Raw genomic sequence first — 20,001 nt, forward strand, 5'->3', positions numbered from 1 at the left:
TTTCTGGGATGCAAAGCAATGCATCATGGGGCATTGGGACAGGACCCAGAATCCCCCGCACCCACGCCCCCTTCCCACAACCCACGGCGCCAGAATGGGAAAAGAAGAACAGGAATACTTGTGGCACCTTAGAGACTAACAAATTTATTAGAGCATAAGCTTTCGTGGACTACAGCCCACTACTTCGGATGCATATAGAATGGAACATATATGTCTCTAAGGTGCCACAAGTATTCCTGTTCTTCTTTTTGCGGATACAGACTAACACGGCTGTTACTCTGAAACCTGTCAGAATGGGAAAAGGTGCTCTGTGGGATAGCTGCCCATAATGCACCGCTCCCAGTAGCGCTGCAATTGCCGCAAATGTGGCCACGACAGTGCGCTGGGCAGCTGTCAGTGTGGACAGACTGCAGCGCTTTCCCTACTCAGCTGCACGAAGTCAGGTTTAACTTACAGCGCTGTACATCTGCAAGTGTAGCCAAGGCCTTACCCTGTGTATGTGCAGTGCCCAGTACAGGGGTCCTGATCTCAGTTAAAGCTTTGAGATGCTATTAAAATTCCTAACAAGTGGCCCTCAGTCCTTTCCCAGGTGACGGGTGCTGGGAGGCGGGGGAGAATCACTTTCTGTGGCCAGTTCAAATCCTAGCCTTTTTTGTTGAGACCTTCCCCAAAGGGGCCAATTGATTCCAATAGTGTGGATCTCTTCTTGTGATGTAGGCATTTTCTGCCCTGCTGGCTCTGTTATTCCACTGAACTGAGTGTTCAGAAGGAAGGCTTAGGCCAGTGCTTTATGCTTTCTCCCTGATATTCTCTTTGCTCTGTAGCTGGTTTGGTTGTGAGGGTATTTTTTCCTGCTTAAAATGAATTTATAGCTGTGCAGCTGGAGAGATTTTATTTTCTACACCTAACTTGTCAATGTGACTTACTAATACTGTAAAACTGTATGAATAAATGTGTGGAAGGCTGGGAAACTAAATATTTTTATGGAGTGGAAAAAATGAAACACATTTTTTCTTGATTCTTTTTCGCCGTCAGCTCTGACCTCAGAGGAGTGAGATGATTTTGTCTTTTTAACTCACATGGTGGAAGTCTGTGCTTTCATGATAAATGTCCCAAGGTCTGTCCTAGCTGATGACCTGTGCTGGGATGCATCATACATTAAAAAACCTAAACTCTACAGGTTGTTAGAAAATGGGATTTTTTCCCCAACAGAAAATTTTGACAAAATTGAAACCATTATTATTTTGTTGAAATTTTCCACAATGATTTTCAAGTTTTTGCAGGGAAAAAAAATCATATTGGAACAGTATGTGGTTTTCAGTTTTCTGACAACAAAACTGAACATTTTCGAGGAAAGCAGACACTTTCTGTGAAAACGTTTTGTTTCTCAAAAACATTTCAACTGAAATTTTTGGAGCTGTCCTATACTTCCCCTTTAAAAAATCAACACAGTGTTGCAATTAGAGAAATATTTCATTTCAGAATTTGGAGGTATTTTTGACACTGGAAGGAAACATCCATTTACAGTTTTAAAAAAGAAAACAGAAAACTAGGTGTGATAATGAGGTGTTACCTGCCCAGGCAGAGGATTCCCATAGTTTGTGTGTCTTCACATTTTGATAGTGCATCCAGAGAGGAAGAGGCAGTACCTCTGTAGTGTTTAGAGCTTTGGAAGTCACCTGATAAACACCCTGTCACTGTATTATGATAACACAGCATTTACCAGTTAATCCTCCTGTCAATGGAGGCAATTCCAGCACATTTACTGGCTAAATACCTTGATGCTGGACATGGGAGAGTATTTAACAGGTAAATCATACTCACTTGTTGGATTGTTGACTAAAGAGCATTTAACTGGATAGTGATCAGAGAACACTGGGTAGGTATATAGCCCGAGACTGGATAATGATTATAGAGTGTTTATTGGGTAAATACCCTGTTAGTGGACAGTGATAACTGAAAGGCCAGTGGGTACATACCAAGTGACTGCCCAGCTACCAGGGATCCTTGAATGAGTAAACACTCTAGTAGACATTAAGGGCAAGAACAGAGTCTAAAAAGGGGGTCTTTATCCTCTTGCAATACTGTCTTTTCTGCAGTATATTGCAATATTTCCCTGGATTTAGAATGGAAGATTATACTAAAAGGCATTTTTATCACAACAGGGATCTCAAAGACCTTAGTAGGTAAATACAGTTTCATGCCCAGTGATTTCAGAGACTTTGCTGGGTAAATTTCCTGTCACTGCTACAGATTTCAGAAGCTTTACCAGGTAAATATCCCATCACCACACAGTAATTGTAGAGGCTTCAATGGGTTAATTATATCTTGTAACAAAATAGGGATTCTGCTCCTCAAATTCTACACTGGGAGGAAGTGAGAAGCCAGGTGAATGACAATTGTGTCAGCAACAGGAGAGGAAGAGGCAAGATCTCTGCAGTGCTGAGAGCCTGGGAAATCACAGCTGCAGCCCCCCGGAGGTTTGCTGTGACCTGGGGACCCCGCACTCCGAGGCGTCCAGAAATGTCCTGGCAGAGACCACTCTCTGGAATCATAATGTCCCGGATTATACCACTCTCATTTTTCTGCAGCTCCTGGGAGTGAAAGGAAAAAGGGAAAAAATTAGCATGTTTTTCAAAATGGCAGGGGCTTTATTTTTCTTAGTCTAGGCACAATGTGCCTCAGGTGCCATCTGACCAGGATGCATCACTGAACTTGGTCCGCTGGTTGGGTCATTAGCTTCCCTGGCCTGGGCCAGGTACTGATGGGGAGTGTGACATGAAGGCTGATCCATGCCCCACTGGGGATCTATTTACCAGATGCCACATGACTCCTGGGGTTAACACTACATTTATTGGAGTGCCTAGATTAGTTGGTGTCTTATTTGTAGGGTTCCCACCCACATGAAATTGTCCTATAGGACAAAATCGTGTCATATTTCTTCATTGTGACATCAGGGTAGCAATTTGAAAGAAGACAGGAGAGTGGAATTTTGATACCTTCTTGATAGAAGTGATTATTTTTCTGATTTATGTATAAGATGACCAGTTATCCAATAGATGTGCTATAATGTATATAGATACACCATATGTGCCAATGTTTTTCCTGACTCATCCTAATTTCCTTGGGGTGATCCCACATCCTATAAACACCGCCTGAGGACATGCAACACTATCACTTTGTGCCAAAAGTATTGTTTCATGACATCCCACTATAAACATTATTATGTTTCAAGAGTTTGTCCTATCAAATAAACATGTGACAAGCCTAGCAGTGCTCAAAATAAATTCTGGGTTCTTGAACAGTCCTTCAAACTGTGGATTCAAGGGATTTTCTGATGGCTCTATGAAAATCAGGACTGTCCCACAAATTTCAAGATGGGGGATGCTGTCTTCTGCAGGTTAGTGCTGCCTTCCTAATAACCAGCTGGGCTCAGAATTCTTTAGGAAAGAGACCATGTCTATATCTGTGCTTGTACACAATAGAACCCCACTGAAACCTCTGAGCACTACCATAGTACAAATAATAATGAACAGGACTTCTTCCTCACCGTTCAGATTCCTCACCCATAGTAAAGTATTGAATTGGACAGATATCTTACGGGAATGGCAGATCTACTGTCTCCTGAATTACTTGATCTAGGCAACTGTCACAGGCAGGATGCCAGATTACAAAATCCACTGGTCCAATCCAGAACAGCAAGTTCTGTTAACTATGTAAGCATAGTCTATATGTAAGCATAGCCTGTATGCTTTCCCAGGAAATACTTAGCTGAAAGATTAAATTAAAATAATAGGGTTAGAAGGGACCACAAGGGTAATCTAGTCTGACCCCCATGCCAAGATGCAGGATTTGTTGTGTCTAAACCATCCAAGAGAGATGGCTATGCAGCCTCCTTTTGAAAACTTCTGGGGAAAACAACCTCTCTAGGCAGTCTGTGCCATTGTCCTACTGTTCTTACAGTAAGGAAGTTTTTCCTGAGATTTAATCCAAATATGCTATGCTGTAGTTTGAACCCATTGCCTCTTGTCCTGCCTGTGTTGCAAGAGAGAACAACTTTTCTCGATCTTTTTACGGCAATCTTTCAAGTATTTGAAAACTGCTATCATGTCCCTCCTTAATCTCCTGTTTTCCAAACTAAACATACCCAATTCCTTCAGCCTTTGCTCATATGGTTTGCATTCCATCCCTTTGATCATCTTTGTTACTCACCTCTGGATCCTTTCCAGTTTCTCTATATCCTTTATATACATCGGAGACCAAAATTGAACACAGTACTGCAGCTGAGGCTTAACCAGTACCGAGTAGAACAGTACTATCACTTCCTGTGACTCGCATGCTATGCCTCGAGATCCATGAGTTTGTAAATATTATTGGCCCATTATCGCCAGTGGCTCTGAGATTCCTTCAGCTAATTCCTTCAGTGTCCATGGGTGAATAGCATCCAGCTCCGCTGATTTGAATTAATTCAAATTGGTCAGAAGATCTCTGACATGTTCTTTACTTATTCTGATCTGCCTATATTGGTTTCCCTATATTGTCTATGGTAATTCTGCTAGGCAGCTGGTCACATGTGCTAGGTATTGACAGCTCTGCTTTCCTATCATCTTCTGTTCCCAGGTCACCTTCTCAATTGAGCAGCGGACCCACACCATCCTTGATCTTTCTTTTATGTCTAACATATTTGAAGAAGCCCTTCTTGTTGTCTCTAATGTTCCTTGCCAACTGTAACTCATTCTTTGCCTTGGCTTTCCTGATTTTGTCCCTAGATGCTCATGCTAGTCCCATGTAAACTTCTTTGGTGACATAGTTCCGTAGCTCATTAGATGAATCCTAAGAGAGTGTCCTCTAACCAATACACAGATGAGGATTAAGATGCATTGAAAGATTTGAGCAGAAGCACTAACTCAAATAGCAAGGTATAGGGGCTGTCAGGATTGAAAGGCATTAGCAGAATTGTGTATGTGTAGTGCCCAGGACTAGAATAGAAGGGGGGCCACAGAATAGGATTGAGTGGCATTGGCAGAGCTGAGTGTGCAATGAGGGAGGTCCAGGGTTAGACTCTCAGGGGATGGAGTAGTCAGTGAAAGTGTAAAGTGAAGTGAATACACCTGCCTATAGGCCCTTCCTTTACATGTGACCCAGTGGATATCAACAGAGTGCAGGTGCCATTCTGTGTGTAAGGCACTGACTCTGGTTCTGACATGTGCTTTGGTCTCGAACTCCAGAGCTGACCATGTTTCTCCAACCCCTAACCACTCAGCAAGATAAAAGCAAAGGACACTTACATCAATGGTTTTAATCATGACTATCTGATCAGCCTCCTTGGCTGCTTTCTCTGCAGTCTTGATGGTTTCATTGTTCCATTCAACATAGTTCATGGCAATCATTCCTTCCATTGCACTGCAGGAGAAGAGTAAAGGGGATTTGGGAGAGTGAGGAAGACAAGTGAGGAGGGGGAAGAAGAGGAGAGAAGAAGGAAGGAGAGAAAGAAGAGGAAAAGGAAAGGAGATTGTTATGGTATCACAAATGAAAAATTTCTGAGTAGGGCTCAATCAGGCAGGTCCAGACATATGCAACATCAGCAACATCCCTTCTCAATTATCTCTTTCAATTGGCATCCTCCCCATCCATGGCCACATCCCTCAGAAGTTTTGCTCTTTATTCCCCAGAAATGCATCTAATGAGGGACTTACTCTGAGGCCTCCTGGCCAAGTGCGTGGGCAATCTGCTGGATATCTGGGTATCCCATGCAGCTGGAGATGTTGTTGCGAGGGTAATAGAAGAGGAATGCCAGGCACATCTCATTCAAGGTACTCGGCCCACCCTTCAAGGTACAGAGAGCAACACAAAGTTCTACTAAGACACAGTGGGAACAATACTACCCATAGTGTCATTACCAGCCCCTTCTATAGCTTAGCCCAAGCCAGACCACAGGGTAATTCTGTGTGATGAATGATACTACGCAGCTGCGTTCGATTTCAGTTGTGGAGACCCACTTCCCTGCTTGGGAAGCCATCCCTCAATCACAGTATGAATCTCTGTATATGTCAAAGAAAGCTTGCACTGCTTTAGTCTGGGGATAGAGGGCATTGTTCTCCAACATCTATCAATCCAGCACCTTTCAATAGAACTAAATTAGTCTTAAACGCATAGAAAATTTGCAGATAGAAATCAGACTTACGAAGGTGATTTCCGTCCGATCCAAAGTTTGAAAGTTACATTCCACTAGGATCTCATCTCCCTGCAGCACAAAACAGGTCACGTAGTCAGAGCTGTAGGAGCAGGGGCTACTCCCAAAAGTGTGCCTGGAGAAAGCACAGAGCAACCGGTACCCACCAGTGGGAACCTGGAAACTATGTGAGACAGTAATAGGCTTCAAACCAAAATGACGGAGAAAAATTGTGTCACTATGTAAGCCTGTTCTGCCTCCTCTGCATCCCAGTCCCCAGCCCACAAACTATGTCCCAGTGGGAAATCCCAGCAGAATATACCACTTTGATGGTGATGACTTCCTTCAGGTCCCGTGTTTCCTGCAGGGCGAAGTCATATTTATTGTCCTCGCAGATGATCCTCACCTGCTCACCATTCCTGGTAGGGATGAATAAGGAAAGGATATCAGAGGCATTTCGATACACTGCTCAGACTAGGGATGTGGATGGGAACTAGTTCATATAAAATAATAACTAGTCCCTTTTTTCTCCCGAAGACTCAGTCCTTATGTGTCCCAAACCTCACACCTTCCTCCTCCAAACCCAAAGGTTGAACTTTATGCCCCAAAATGAAAAGCCCAGAACTGATCCCCTGGCCAGACTACAACTCCTGTGAGGCACCTGCAGCCCTGCGATACCAGAGAAACTCCATCTTAAAATCCCCAGATCTCTGGCTTCCATTTTAAATGAGCAAGAGTCACTCCACTATTAGATGGAAGCTGCAGTTCATGTAGTGCTCAAGACAGAATTGGCAGTTAGAAACAAGACTACAAATAGAACTGACAGTTTAGAATGTTGGGACGCATCCAAAGAGAATGTTGGCAGTTGGCATCCAAGAAAGATCTGAAAAAAGATATTAGCTAAAGTGTCTAGAAAGTTGTGACAGAATGGTATAAAGGTCAGGGTGTCAGTGGGCAGGCAACAGCAGCAATAGCTGAGGAGCTGAGGAGAGAGAGATCAGCAGAGGGAATCCTGTCACTGGAGCAGAGGGAGAAGAGTCAGAGAGAGTGAGAGAGAGACAGCATGCAGGAGACATAGTAGAGCATAGTAAGTCTGTCAGATAGTTTAGTGTTAGTGTGTATAGACATCTTTATTAAACATTACATATATGTTTAATAAAGATGTGTATAGATACAGTAACAGTATACTAAACTTACTATGCTGTACTGTGTCTCCAATCACTCTCTTCTCTCTCTCTCTCTCTCTCTCTCTCTCTCTCTCTCTCTCTCTGTATATATATATAGTGACAAAGTTCTTCCTCTATCTTGGTGGGTCCTGAGCTTTTTGGCAGATTTTCTTGCCTCAGAGATTCACCATGTGGGTTGGGAAACAGCCCAGAGACCTTCCCCTCTGGGAGAACCCACAGTCCAGGTCAAGTGGGAGGTTTGAGGGGAACCCGGGCCCGTCCTCTACTCCGGGTTCCAGCCCAGGGCCCTGTGGACTGCAGCTGTCTAGAGTGCATCCTGGAACAGCTGCACAACAGCTACAACTCCCTGGGCTACTTCCCCATGGCCTCCTCCCAACACCTTCTTTAGCCTCACCACAGGACCTTCCTCCTGATGTCTGTTAATGCTTATACTCCTCAGTCCTCTAGCAGCACGTCCTCTCACTCCCAGATCCTTACACACATACCTCACTAACTGGAGTGAGAGTCTTTTTATACCAGGTGTCCTGATTAGCCAGTCTGTCCTAACTGGTTCCAGCAAGTTCCTGCTTGTTCTGGAACTGCCCCTGTTACCTTACCCAGGGAAAAGGGATCTACTTAATCTGGGACTAATATATCTGCCTTTTATCACTCTTCTGTAGCCATCTGGCCTGACCCTGTCACATATCTCCCCTCCCCCCCCCCCCCCCCCCCCCCGCTCAACACCATGGGGTTGGGCAACTTGGGACGTCAGGCAGTGTACCCGCGACAAGCCATCTGCGTTGCCATGGTGGCTTCCGGCCCCGTGTTGTATGGTGAATTGGAAAGGTTGTAGGGACAGGAACCATCTGGTCACCCTTGCATTCTTCTCTTTATTTCGCTGCATCCACTGGAGGGGTGCATGATCGGTCACAAGGGTAATACCGTCGTCCCAGTAGGTAATTCCAAAGTGTTTCCATGGCCCATTTTACAGCAAGGCACTCTCTCTCAACCACTGCATACTTCTGCTCTCTCGGGAGGAGTTTCCTGCTGAGGTAGAGAATCGGGTGTTCTTCATCTCCAATCATCCGCTCCCAATCCTACTTCAGATGCATCTGTTTGTAGAATAAACTCTTTGTTGAAGTCTGGGGGCTATAAGCACGGGGTTACTGCAGAGGGCTGTCCGTAGATCCGTGAATGCTTTCTCTGCCGCCTCTGTCCACTTCACCATGTCTGGACCCCAGGCTTTTATCAGTTCTGTCAGGGGACTCGCTCTGGTGGCAAAATGGGGAATAAATCACCGGTAGTACCCCACCACACCCAGGAATGCCCGGACTTGCTTTTTCCGATTTGGCCGAGGCCAATTTTGGATAGCCTCCAGTTTGTTTAGTTGGGGCTTGACCATGCCCCTTCCTACAATGTAGCCACGGTATTTAGCCTCAGCTAGCCCTATAGCACACTTGGCTGGATTGGCTGTGAGGCCAGCCCGTCTTAGCATGTCCAGAACCACTTCCACTTTTTTCAAATGGGTCTCCCAGTCGGGGCTATGAATAATCACGTCATCCAGATACGCAGCTGCATAACTGGGATGGGGCCGCAGGACCTTGTCCATAAGACACTGGAAGGTGGCAGGTGCCCCATGCAATCCAAAAGGAAGAACAGTATATTGAAATAGACCCTCTGGGATAGAAAATGCCTTCTTTTCTTTCGCATCTTGGGCAAGGGGAATCTGCCAGTATCCCTTTGTTAAATCAAGGGTGGTCAAAAATCGGGCATTTCCCAGGCAGTCAACTAACTCATCGATACGGGGTATGGGGTATGCATCGAATTTGGATATCTCGTTCAGCTGGCAAAAGTCATTACAAAGCCTAGTAGTGCCATCGGGTTTGGGCACCAACACAATTGGGCTCGACCATTGATTGTGGGACTCTTCGATGACTCCCAGCTCCAACATCCTTTTTATCTCCACCTTGATCTCCTCCCTTTTCGTCGCTGGGACCTGGTAGGGCCTTAAAGTTACCTTTGCCACAGGGTCTGTGATAATGTTGTAATATGTTTCAGTGGTCCAGCCTGGTTTGATTGAAAACACATCCTGGTATCGGTTGATCATCTCAGTTACTTCCTTCTTCTGGTTTGGTGTCAGATCAGTGGATATCCTGATCTGCTCCTGCAGGTTATTTCCCTGGATCGGGGTCTCTTGGACCACTACACATGCCTCTCACTGGTGCCAAGGCTTTAAGAGGTTAATGTGATAGATCTGTTCCTGTTTCCGGCGTCCTGGCTGCCACACCTTGTAGGTTACTTCCCCCCCCCCCCCCCCCGGGTTCAACCACCTCACAGGGCCCCTGCTATTGGGCCAAAAGCTTGCTTTTTGCCGTGGGTACCAACACCATCACCCGATCCCCTGGTTGGAACTGTCGGACTTTTGCCTGGCAATTGTAATGGGTTCGCTGGGCCTCCTGCGCCTTTTCCAAATGTTCCCGTACAATAGGGGTGACCCGGGCAATCCGGTCTCGCATCTGCAATACATGTTCAATTATATTTCTCCCCTCATTGGGTTCCTCTTCCCAGATCTCTTTGGCAATATCTAATATGCCACGGGGGTGGCACCCATATAATGATTCAAAGGGTGAAAACCCAGTTGAGGCCTGAGGTACCTCCCATATGGCGAACATAAGGTAAGATAGTAGGGTGTCCCAATCCTTCCTGTCCTGATTTATCACCTTCCTTATCATAGCCTTGAGGGTTCGGTTAAACCTTTCTACCAGCCCATCGGTCTGCGGATGATAGACTGAAGTTCTCAGGGTGTGAATATGGAGCAGCGTACAGAGGTCCTTCATTAGCTTTGACATAAATGGGGTTCCTTGGTCTGTTAATATCTCCTTTGGTAGCCCCACTCGGGCAAAGATCCCCACCAGATCTTTAGCTATTGTTTTAGAGGCTGTGTTCTGCAGGGAGACGGCTTCTGGGTAGCGAGTAGCATAGTCCAAAACAACAAGTATATATTGGTGGCCCCGAGCTGTCTTCTCCAGGGGTCCCACTAGGTTCATCGCTATTCGCTCAAAGGGGACCTCTATGATGGGAAGGGGTACTAAAGGTGCCCTCAAGTGGAGGCACAGTACCTCCGCACTTCTTCATGTACACGGGCCAGGAGAACCGTCATAGGACCCATGCCAGGATCTTCTCTACTCCCAAATGTCCCCCAAAAAGATGACTATGGGCAAGACTTAATACAGCGTTCTGGTGTTTTTGAGGTACTAGGATCTGCTGTACCTTCTGCCCCTGTATTGGTGCAACCTGGTATAAGAGATCCTTCTTCATTATGAAGTAGGGTCCTGGTCCCTGGGTTTTCCCTTCCACGGGGACCCCAACTATTTCAGTCAACTCCTTCCTAATGTTGTCGTACCTTGGGTCTTCAGCCTGGTTCCGTCCAAAATTTACTCTCCGAGGGCTAATCTGCCCAAGAGCTAGAGGCCCAGTCTCTGTTGCCTCTACTGGTTCAGAGGCGTTAGGGTGGGGGTCAGACTCAGGTGCTTCTCCCTCCTGGGCGGCCTCCTTTTCAGCTGCTCGGGTTTGCCTATCTACGAGAGTGACCTTCTGGCTTTGGGTCAGTATTTGGGTTCCCAAGGCCTTAGCTGCCCTTCTTTCCCTTTTTGTCTTTCTACCCTGTCTGGGAGTGGAGAACAAATCCGGGGATATTTCAGAGAAGACTGGGGGTTGACAGTCTACTATGGATGCCTTACTAACTTCAGGGTTCCCCTCTTTCTCCAATCCTCCTACTGGGAGTAAGTCTCCAAACCCTGGGAAGTCCCTCCCTATGAGCACCAGGTATGGGAGTTTAGGGACTACACCTACTGCTACCACAGTAGTGTTCCCCTGGATTTCAATTTTATCTGGAATGGTGGGGTAATAACCAACTGTCCCATGGACACATGTTATCCCGGTATGCTTAGCCCACAGCAGCTGACTACACTTCACGAGCTTCCCTGAGATAAGCGTGATAGCACTCCCCGAATCAACCAGTGCCGTGGTTTCTACCCCATTTAGTTTCACTGGTCTGGTGTACATATGTGGGGTTAGCAAGACCCCTACAAGGTGGATTAGGGAGCATGGATCTGCCCAGTTCCCCAGGTTACACTGCATAGGCTCCTCGGCATTGGGACACTGTGCAGCTATGTGTCCCCACTCCCCGCAGGCATAACATCTGTATGGAGCCCTAGGCATTCCCTGGTCTCTTGGTTTGGGTAGTCTAACATCCTGATCCTCTTCTCCCTCAGTACTCTGACTCTTTTTCCACCTGGGCTCTCCTGGTGGCCCAGTCACCTGAGCTCTAGAGCTTGGTGCTGCTAGTTTAACCCGGGATGCCTCTTCCTTAACTGGTTGGGTCAGCTCCCTCGCCGTCCTTTGCCTCTCTACCAGTGCGACAACCTCATCATAGGTGGAGGGTTCGTTCTGGCTTACCCAGGCACGAAGGTCTGGTGGTAGCCCCCTCATGTATCGGTCGATGACCAGAACCTCTAGTATCTTTTCTGGACTCCGGGACTCAGTTTGCAACCACTTCCGTGCAAGATGGATGAGGTCATACAATTGGGACCGCGGGGTTTTGTTTTCCTGGTACCCCCACTCGTGATACCGTTGGGCCTGCACTGCTGTCGTTACCCCAGATCTGGCCAGGATCTCTGCTTTCAGCTGGGGGTAGTCTGATGCAGCCTCTTCAGGCAGATCATAGTAGGCCTTCTGGGCCTCCCCACACAGGAATGGGGCGAGGATGCCAGACCACTGATCTCGAGGCCAAGCCTCCTGTAGGACTGTCCTCTCAAAGGCCAGAAGGTATGCCTCTACATCATCCTCCTGCATCATTTTCTGCAGCCAATGGCTGGCCTGTATGATCTGCGTCCCATCATGGCCACGGTTCAGCTCTGTAAGGGTCTTTACCTGGTTTACCAGTTCCCGCAACATAGCACGGTCCTGAGCAGCCTGGTCCATGAGCAGGCGATTAGTCTCTTGCTGCAGCCATACTGCCTCCTGTTGGGCTGTTGCCTGGACACGGATAGCCTCCTGCTGGGCAGCCGTGGCTTGTATCAGTGCCCACACTACGTCATCCATTGTGGTGAAAAAAAATAAATAACCCCTCTCCTTTTTTTTTTTTTTTTTAAATCACCCTCCTTCTTCCACTACACTGTGCACACCAAAATCCCACCGACACTAGTTGTGACAAAGTTCTTCCTCTATCTTGGTGGGTCCTGCACTTTTTGGTGGATTTTCTTGCCTCAGAGATTCACCATGTGGGTTGGAGAACAGCCCAGAGACCTTCCCCTCTGGTAGAACCCACAGTCCAGGTCAAGTGGGAGGTTTGGGGGGAACCCGAGCCTGCCCTCTACTCCTGGTTCCATTCCAGGGCCCTGTGGACTGCAGCTGTCTAGAGTGCATCCTGGAATAGCTGTGCGACAGCTACAACTCCCTGGGCTACTTCCCCATGGCCTCCTCCCAACACCTTCTTTAGCCTCACCACAGGACCTTCCTCCTGATGTCTGTTAATGCTTATACTCCTCAGTCCTCTAGCAGCACGTCCTCTCACTCCCAGATCCTTACACACATACCTCACTAACTGGAGTGAGAGTCTTTTTATACCAGGTGTCCTGATTAGCCAGTCTGTCCTAACTGGTTCCAGCAAGTTCCTGCTTGTTCTGGAACTGCCCCTGTTACCTTACCCGGGGAAAAGGGATCTATTTACTCTGGGACTAATATATCTGTAGCCATCTGGCCTGACCCTGTCACAATATATATATATGGGGGGGGGGCGCAGGGGTAATAAAGATATGTGTTAGTTGTAAATGAACTTAAATATGTAAGACTTAAATAATATCTAAGAGCTCCTGTCAGCCACCTGTGGAAGATTAGCCCTATGAAGCAGGGTGCAGCCACTTATCACTTTAAACTGTAAGGCAATATAGTTTGGAGTGCTCTTTAACTTGTTATAAGGGATTTGTGGTTTAGATTACTATTTTGTCAGGGATTATTGGTTGCATCAATAAAAGGTGCCTTGTTTTGGAAAAAAAATACTGCTTGTGTCAATCATTTATTGGAAGGTTGTATCTGTGTCCTCCAGGTATTTCTTTAGCCACCCTGGCGACCAATACCCAATGAGAACGGATTGGTATGGTTATAACAGGTGGGCCATTCTCGGGGTATCCTGAAATCTGTTTTGGGGGTAACACCATGACAAACCACACTGCTCAGGCAGAGGGGAGACAGCATTGCATCATGGAAAATTTAGTCCAGCCATGAAGCCCAGCCCTTAAGAGAGAATGGGGTCATCAGGCACCTCAACTACAGCTCCCATGTGGCAATATGCCATACTAGGGAAATACAATTTATGTTGAATTCACTTGAAATGAAATTTTTGGATCAGTTCAACTGAAATATTTAGATTCATGTTGAACCCACTTAAAGCATTTAGTTTAGTTTTCCTGATGAAAAATCAACAAATTTTCCATGGAGAATTCCTGACTAACTCTACTGTTCCTATAAGACTTTCAGGCTAGAAGGGGGGATACCCACCAAGACTAAAACATCCCTATATTCACAGGTCTGTCTCATGACCTCTGAACCCAGCTTGCAGGTCAGCTACAGTGCCAATGCAGGGAAAATCTCAATCTCTGGTAGTCCATTTGGATACAATTTGAACATGCCTCCTAACAAAAACTCTGAATCTTTATTGGATCCATCTGTCATTAGTTACAACCCATCCTCTCTCTTTCTCTCTCTCTCTCTCTGTCTTCTCCCTTGGGTGAAATTCACCTGAGGCAGATACCCACACAAGGCTTACACACCACTTAAATACTCAAAACAGGGCTTAAACTGTACTTCTGTGGTGCAGAGATCTTGTGCTGGTCCTCTGCATATGGGAAATCTCACTCTTTCCAAATTAAGGATCTTAGTGAAATGTCTGTGAAATGTCAAGGTAGCCTCAAGAGCCAAGAAGGCCTTTGTTTGAGACTTTCTCCCCATGGGTCCCGTAGATGCTCAGCTTCTTTCACATTACTCTGGGTTGTTACACCAGGTTCTAAGTAAAACACTTTGGACCGAAGATAGGTCTGTGCTTTAGATTTTGGAGCTGACCTGAAGCAGAATGTCCCCAGGCATTAAGCAGGTTTGGATCTGGGATTTTGGTTCAAGGTCCAGCTCTATTTTTGATACCACTACAACAGAAAGATTGATGTTTACCCACCCCTGTTATGGAGGTTGCCTAGAGTTTAATGCTTAATGCTCAATTCACAGTCTCAGGCACAAGCCCACATTGGTAGACTGGTGATGGTGTGGCCCTGTGTTTCCCCATAATGATTTCTGAGGATGCACCCCTAGAGGGATTCAGCAGATACTCCCCTCTCTGGCCAACCAGCTCTGCTGGCTGTCCAGTGGTGCAAGGCCATACCAGACAGCTCCTTCCCTTGGGCTGACTAGCTCAGGAGAATACAGGGACTGCATTTGCATCTGGCTCTTACAGAAAAGAGAGGGAAGGCTCCTTATACCTTCCCCTGCCCTAGTGCACCTGTGCAAGGGTCCAGCTCAAATTCTCCCTCAGGATCTTGCTGTCCATTGAGTTGAGTCTGATCCCCCAGGATTTAGTTCTCTGCATTGCAATTCAGAAAAATGTTGGACACCCAGCCATAGTCTCTCACCATGACAGGTACATGGGGTCTAGTCCAAGAAGGTTATTCCTTCCATTATACCCCAGAAAGGTTCCCCTGTCCCCTGGATTAGATTGAACCCCAGGCATGACCAGCTGAAGTGAGAATTCAATTTTTTTTACCGGTACTGAACAACTTTCAGTCCTCTCCCAGCCAGATGAGTGTGCAGCAAGAAGCCAAACACCTTCAGATCTGGCACAGGTGTCCCATTCATCTGCAGATCAAAGGAAAGAGGGTTAGAGAATGGCTGTCTGGTCCTGCTAGTGCAGCCCGGGGTTGGCTATTGGGGTCTGTGATGTCCATAGGCTTCAGTTCTCTTCTGTAAATGTCAAGGCTAATTTTAGCACTCAGTTTTAAAAAGGAAGCTTCTAGCCCATTTCCTTGCAGAGGTCATCTTGGGTTGACAGTTTGTCTTCCTGAAAACTGCAGGTTATTTGCAGTCCCTGCTGGGCCACCTAGAATTAGTTGCTTGAGTCTGGGATTTCTGAAGCTGGATATCCCTTGATATTTTGGGGGGGAGTGGGGGATGGAGGGAGGCTACACATGAATTTTCAGCACTGTGAGTTCCACTGATGACCTGAGGGCTGCCACCAGCTCTCTCTGGACTACCAGCTGGTGGCTGGCAGAGAGCTATCACTGCTGATGAACACCCAGGGTTGGGCACTCTAAACACCTCTGGCACAAACTCTCTCTGGGATCCTGGAGAAGTCATTACATCTATCTTTCACCTTCTCTTCTATGGGGATAATATTGACTTGTGCATTGGACCTGAAACCTTCAGTTAATGCTCCTCTTTCCTTATCTGCAGCATCGCCTGCTGCTCCATTCTTACTGCTTCTTCTGAATAATCACGCTGAGCCATATGGTAGTTTTTTAAAATGGAGACTAGAGTGACATCTGCACTTAATTAATTTCAGGCATGACCTGAGCAGGATGTGAACCTAGGGGGAAGGGGAATTATTGGCTTCCCAGAACTTACCTCATTGAACTGACTGCTTTTGCAGAGTCCATAGGATTTGTAGGCATCTGCTCCAGGGGGAATGAAATGGACCGGGAAGGTGAACACCCCTGTTTGTAGCACTCCCATGTCATATGGCCGCAGCTCCGGGGTGCAGTAGAATCGTATCCCTGAGTTGTCAATTAATCCTATAAAAACACACTGACTCTCTCAACAACTTCTCCAATAGACCTTCTTGCTCTTATGCTCTCCCAACTTCTCATGCCCCCTGAGAGCCTCCTTGCTGAACCCCTGTCTCTCCCATCATTCACACTGTCTGTCCTCAGCCCTCCCATATTTCTCTAAGCATCCTCATATTCCTCATATACCCCCAGCCTTGTCCTAACCACACATTCCTTAACTCCCTTATACAGCTCTATGCTTCCTGCACCACAACTCTACTCTGGTATTGCCTTTCTCTCACCAACACTCCAGTACTTCCAGATCTTTTATGTAGCCTTTGATCTCCCTGACCTGGTAATACTGCCCCAGCACCTCCATATGAGGAAGCACTGGTTAGTGGTTAAAACATGGGACTGTAAGTCAGCAAATGGGGCTGTGAGTCTGTTCCCAGCTCTGGTGCTGAATTGCAGTGTTGTGGTCTCAAGTAGGTCACTTAAAATCTGTGTTTCAGTTTCCCCTTCTGTAAAATGGGGATAATAATTAATGCTGATTTACCTTTGATGGTTGTTGTGAGGCCTAAGTCACTAATATTTATAAAGCATTTTTGAGTGATACGGTCAGAACTATACACATGCAAAATAGTGTTGTTATGAGCCTCTCACATACCCCTGGCTCCCTCCTGATCCTCTGATAAGCATGTGAGACTATTCATTTGCTTAAAGTTAGGCCTAAGTTTAATGCCTTTGTGAATTGGGGACCTTAACAGGTTCCTCTTGCTGTCATGGAACTTGTGCTAATTAAGACCAGAGGTCATTTCATTTGGAAGCTGGTTTCTAGTGTGTATGTAAGAGAAAAAAACATGAGAATGACAATTATGAACCCCTTTTCATGGCCGTTTCTTGCCATCTTTACCCACCTGGTATCAAGTCAAAATTGCTGTAGTGGATTTCCAGCCGGATATATTGAGGATCCATAGGTGTACCTATGGAGATTGCAGCTTCATTTGGGAACTGGTAGGACTGAGGGGAGGGGAAAGAAGAAGAACGTTTACAATTCAGGAATCATTTCTCATCTCTTCTCAGCTGTTTCCTTCCCTGCAGAGAGCTGGAAATTTGCAGAGAGGTCCTGATATTCATGTGTCAATAACTACTGGTATGTGCTAGAACTGGATGGGAATGGGAATTCCTACTCTGCTTGAAATTCTGAATACGAATGAAAGACTGAAATTCTTAAGTCTCCCATGAAATGAAAGTTCAGGAAGAAAAAGATTTGGGACTCTTGAAATGTTTTGTTTTTACTTTATCATTTCAATTCATTTAAAGGTCTACATAGATGCTCATTTTCTACTATCTAAAATATTAAGTAAAATATATAAATATTAAATTATATAATAATAAAACTAATATTTAATATAAAAATGGCAATGAAATATATCAAAACATTTCAACTACAGATGGTCAAAATTTTCAACAGAATAGATTTCTAGTAAAAAAGCAGTTTCACTGAAAAAAAATATTTCACAGGAATGTGTGGATTTTAACAAAATGTTTCATGGGAAAAAATGGAAAGATTTAATCTTGACAATGAAACAGTTTGATTAAATTTGTTTCAAATGTTATATTATATTAAATATTAGTTTAAATATTATTTTATGTCTATCCATAGTATATTTAATGTTATGTTTGTGTATTATATATTGAGTTTATAATATAATATAATATAATATAATATAATATAATATAATATAATATAATATCTAAACAAAATACTGCACATCAAAAGGATAAAATGGAAATAAAACACTCTCATGGTCCTGAGATGACAATTTTTAGATTTTTCCTTTTCTGGGAAATTTTGAAATTTATTTTTATTTGGAACATTTTTGCTTTCCAAAGGTTGGAATTTCCCATGGAATGGAAATTCTGACTCCAAACTACTTCTACTTTTATCATTGTCAAAACAAAATATTTTGACATTTTCCTGTAAAAATTTAGACAAAATTGGCCAATTCCAGCATATGATTAAAAAAGAACCTCTAGTTTTCAACAGAAAACTGTTCCATTGAAAACTTTCAACTAACTCTACTATGTACAAATGGCATCTTGAGTGTGGTTTTTCCATGTGTGCCAGATCTGCTGACTTTGCCAATTAAAATGTTTTTACTTCTATTCTTGTGATTTATCTAACCACTCTCCTACCTTCCAACCATGGAAATACAGATGTTCCATGAAAGGCAAAGTGATTATCACAGGGTGGATGATGAGAACATCTTTGCAGCACCAGCCACTAGGAATCACTCACCCAGAGCTGCATCTAGTATTGACTTTCCCACATGAGTCAACCGGATTTTACTTTTTATTTTATTATGTTGAAAAGGAAAGAACATCAGAGAGGATTACATAGAAGCCAATAAAATAATAGCTTTTTAATGTGGCATATAATTAACCTGTGGAACTCTATGACTCAGGATATTATTACTTAGTGTCCATAAAGGATTTGCCATGTGTATGAATAAGAATAACAACACAGAATGACAACAAGGAGTCTGGTGGCACCTTAAAGACTAACAGATTTATTTGGGCATAAGCTTTTGTGGGTAAAAACCTCAGATGAAGAAGTGAGGTTTTTACCCACAAAAGCTTATGCCCAAATAAATCTGTTAGTCTTTAAGGTGCCACCAGACTCCTTGTTGTTTTTGTAGATACAGACTAACACTGCTTCCCCCTGATACTTGACACAGAGTGACAACAGCTAGTATAAAAATTACGAGGGCCATCAATCCTCATGCTTCAATGGTTAAACTGAGCACTTTCTGGGGAGGGTCAGGAAGAAATTCTCCAGTGAGACAGTACTGCAGAATTAGATGCATTACAGGACTAGTCTGACCAAAGGGTATCATCAGTCATAACAAGAGGTATGTCCTGTGATGAACCATTCATACTCACCCCTCCTCCAACGGCCCAGCCTACAACCACCTGGGAGCACAGGGCAAAATCTGGATCGGCCCCATAACAATCGCTGATGCCTGTGGGTAACACACTGCCATTGCCACAGGCATAGACCAGAATGTGATGAACCATCGATCTGTTCTGGTGGGTTGTTATTATGGGCTCAAACTGTAACCAAGAGAAAGATTTGAGGAAAGTTATCCTGAACCCTGAAAACCTGTCTCCAGGTTACTAAAAGGAGTAGTCAATAGAGACCTGAACAGAGGGACATGGGTCTGACGGTCTCCAGAAAGGGAAAGCAGCTTGTGTCTTGGGCACATTCACCCTTCTCCATAGTATACTATTGTACTGTCTGAGTGCACTGATGTGGAGTGGATATCTTCCCCTGAAGCATCTGGCCATTGCGAGGGAAAAGACTAGATGGGCCATTGACCTGGTATACCTGGAGGAGGTGGTGGTAGTGGTGGTGGTGGGGGAGTTCAGCCTAGAGAGATCATTACTTTACTCTGAAACTCTGCACCAAATGGATGATTGAAGATATTGAAACCCTGTTGTCTGTACCCTTTTCCATCCCGCATCTGATGCTCAGTCAAGCAGCTTGATGAACATGAGAAATTTAACCAGATTTCCTTGAGGGTTCAGCCAGACATGATTTACTGGCAAAAGCCCAGTCATGCAAGGTTCTGGGTGCCTTTAACTCCCACTTACTTCCATGAAAGCAGCAGGGATTCAGCACCTCTTTGCTGGCTCTTAACACTTTGCAGAATCAGGTCCATAGATTGTTGTGTAGCTATATCAGAGCTGTCAAAAAGTATTCACATTTTCTGTTTCGTGGAGTTGCATAGGCAGATCTTCACCTTTTACTACCACACCATTTCTTCCCCTCTGAAATTTTCTTTTATATGAT

General features: G+C 45.0%; 1 protein-coding gene across 1 annotated transcript in view; it reads right to left on the bottom strand.

Moving 5' to 3' along the window:
- Positions 1-1,454: 1,454 nt before the first annotated feature.
- The window catches only part of LOC101951095 (putative DBH-like monooxygenase protein 2), a 30,532-nt gene continuing 11,985 nt past the window's right edge, over positions 1,455-20,001 (bottom strand). The window contains exons 5-13 of the mRNA XM_065584860.1: positions 19,092-19,262; positions 17,063-17,165; positions 16,006-16,172; positions 15,149-15,240; positions 6,495-6,591; positions 6,185-6,244; positions 5,697-5,827; positions 5,289-5,403; positions 1,455-2,594 (exon numbers count right to left, since the gene is read on the bottom strand). Of these exons, the coding sequence (XP_065440932.1) occupies positions 2,355-2,594; positions 5,289-5,403; positions 5,697-5,827; positions 6,185-6,244; positions 6,495-6,591; positions 15,149-15,240; positions 16,006-16,172; positions 17,063-17,165; positions 19,092-19,262 (1,176 nt within the window). The 3' untranslated portion in view covers positions 1,455-2,354. The remainder of the gene's footprint in view (positions 2,595-5,288; positions 5,404-5,696; positions 5,828-6,184; positions 6,245-6,494; positions 6,592-15,148; positions 15,241-16,005; positions 16,173-17,062; positions 17,166-19,091; positions 19,263-20,001) is intronic.

Source organism: Chrysemys picta, chromosome 1 (genome assembly GCF_011386835.1).
Source record: "Chrysemys picta bellii isolate R12L10 chromosome 1, ASM1138683v2, whole genome shotgun sequence".
Lineage (NCBI taxonomy): Eukaryota > Metazoa > Chordata > Testudines > Emydidae > Chrysemys > Chrysemys picta.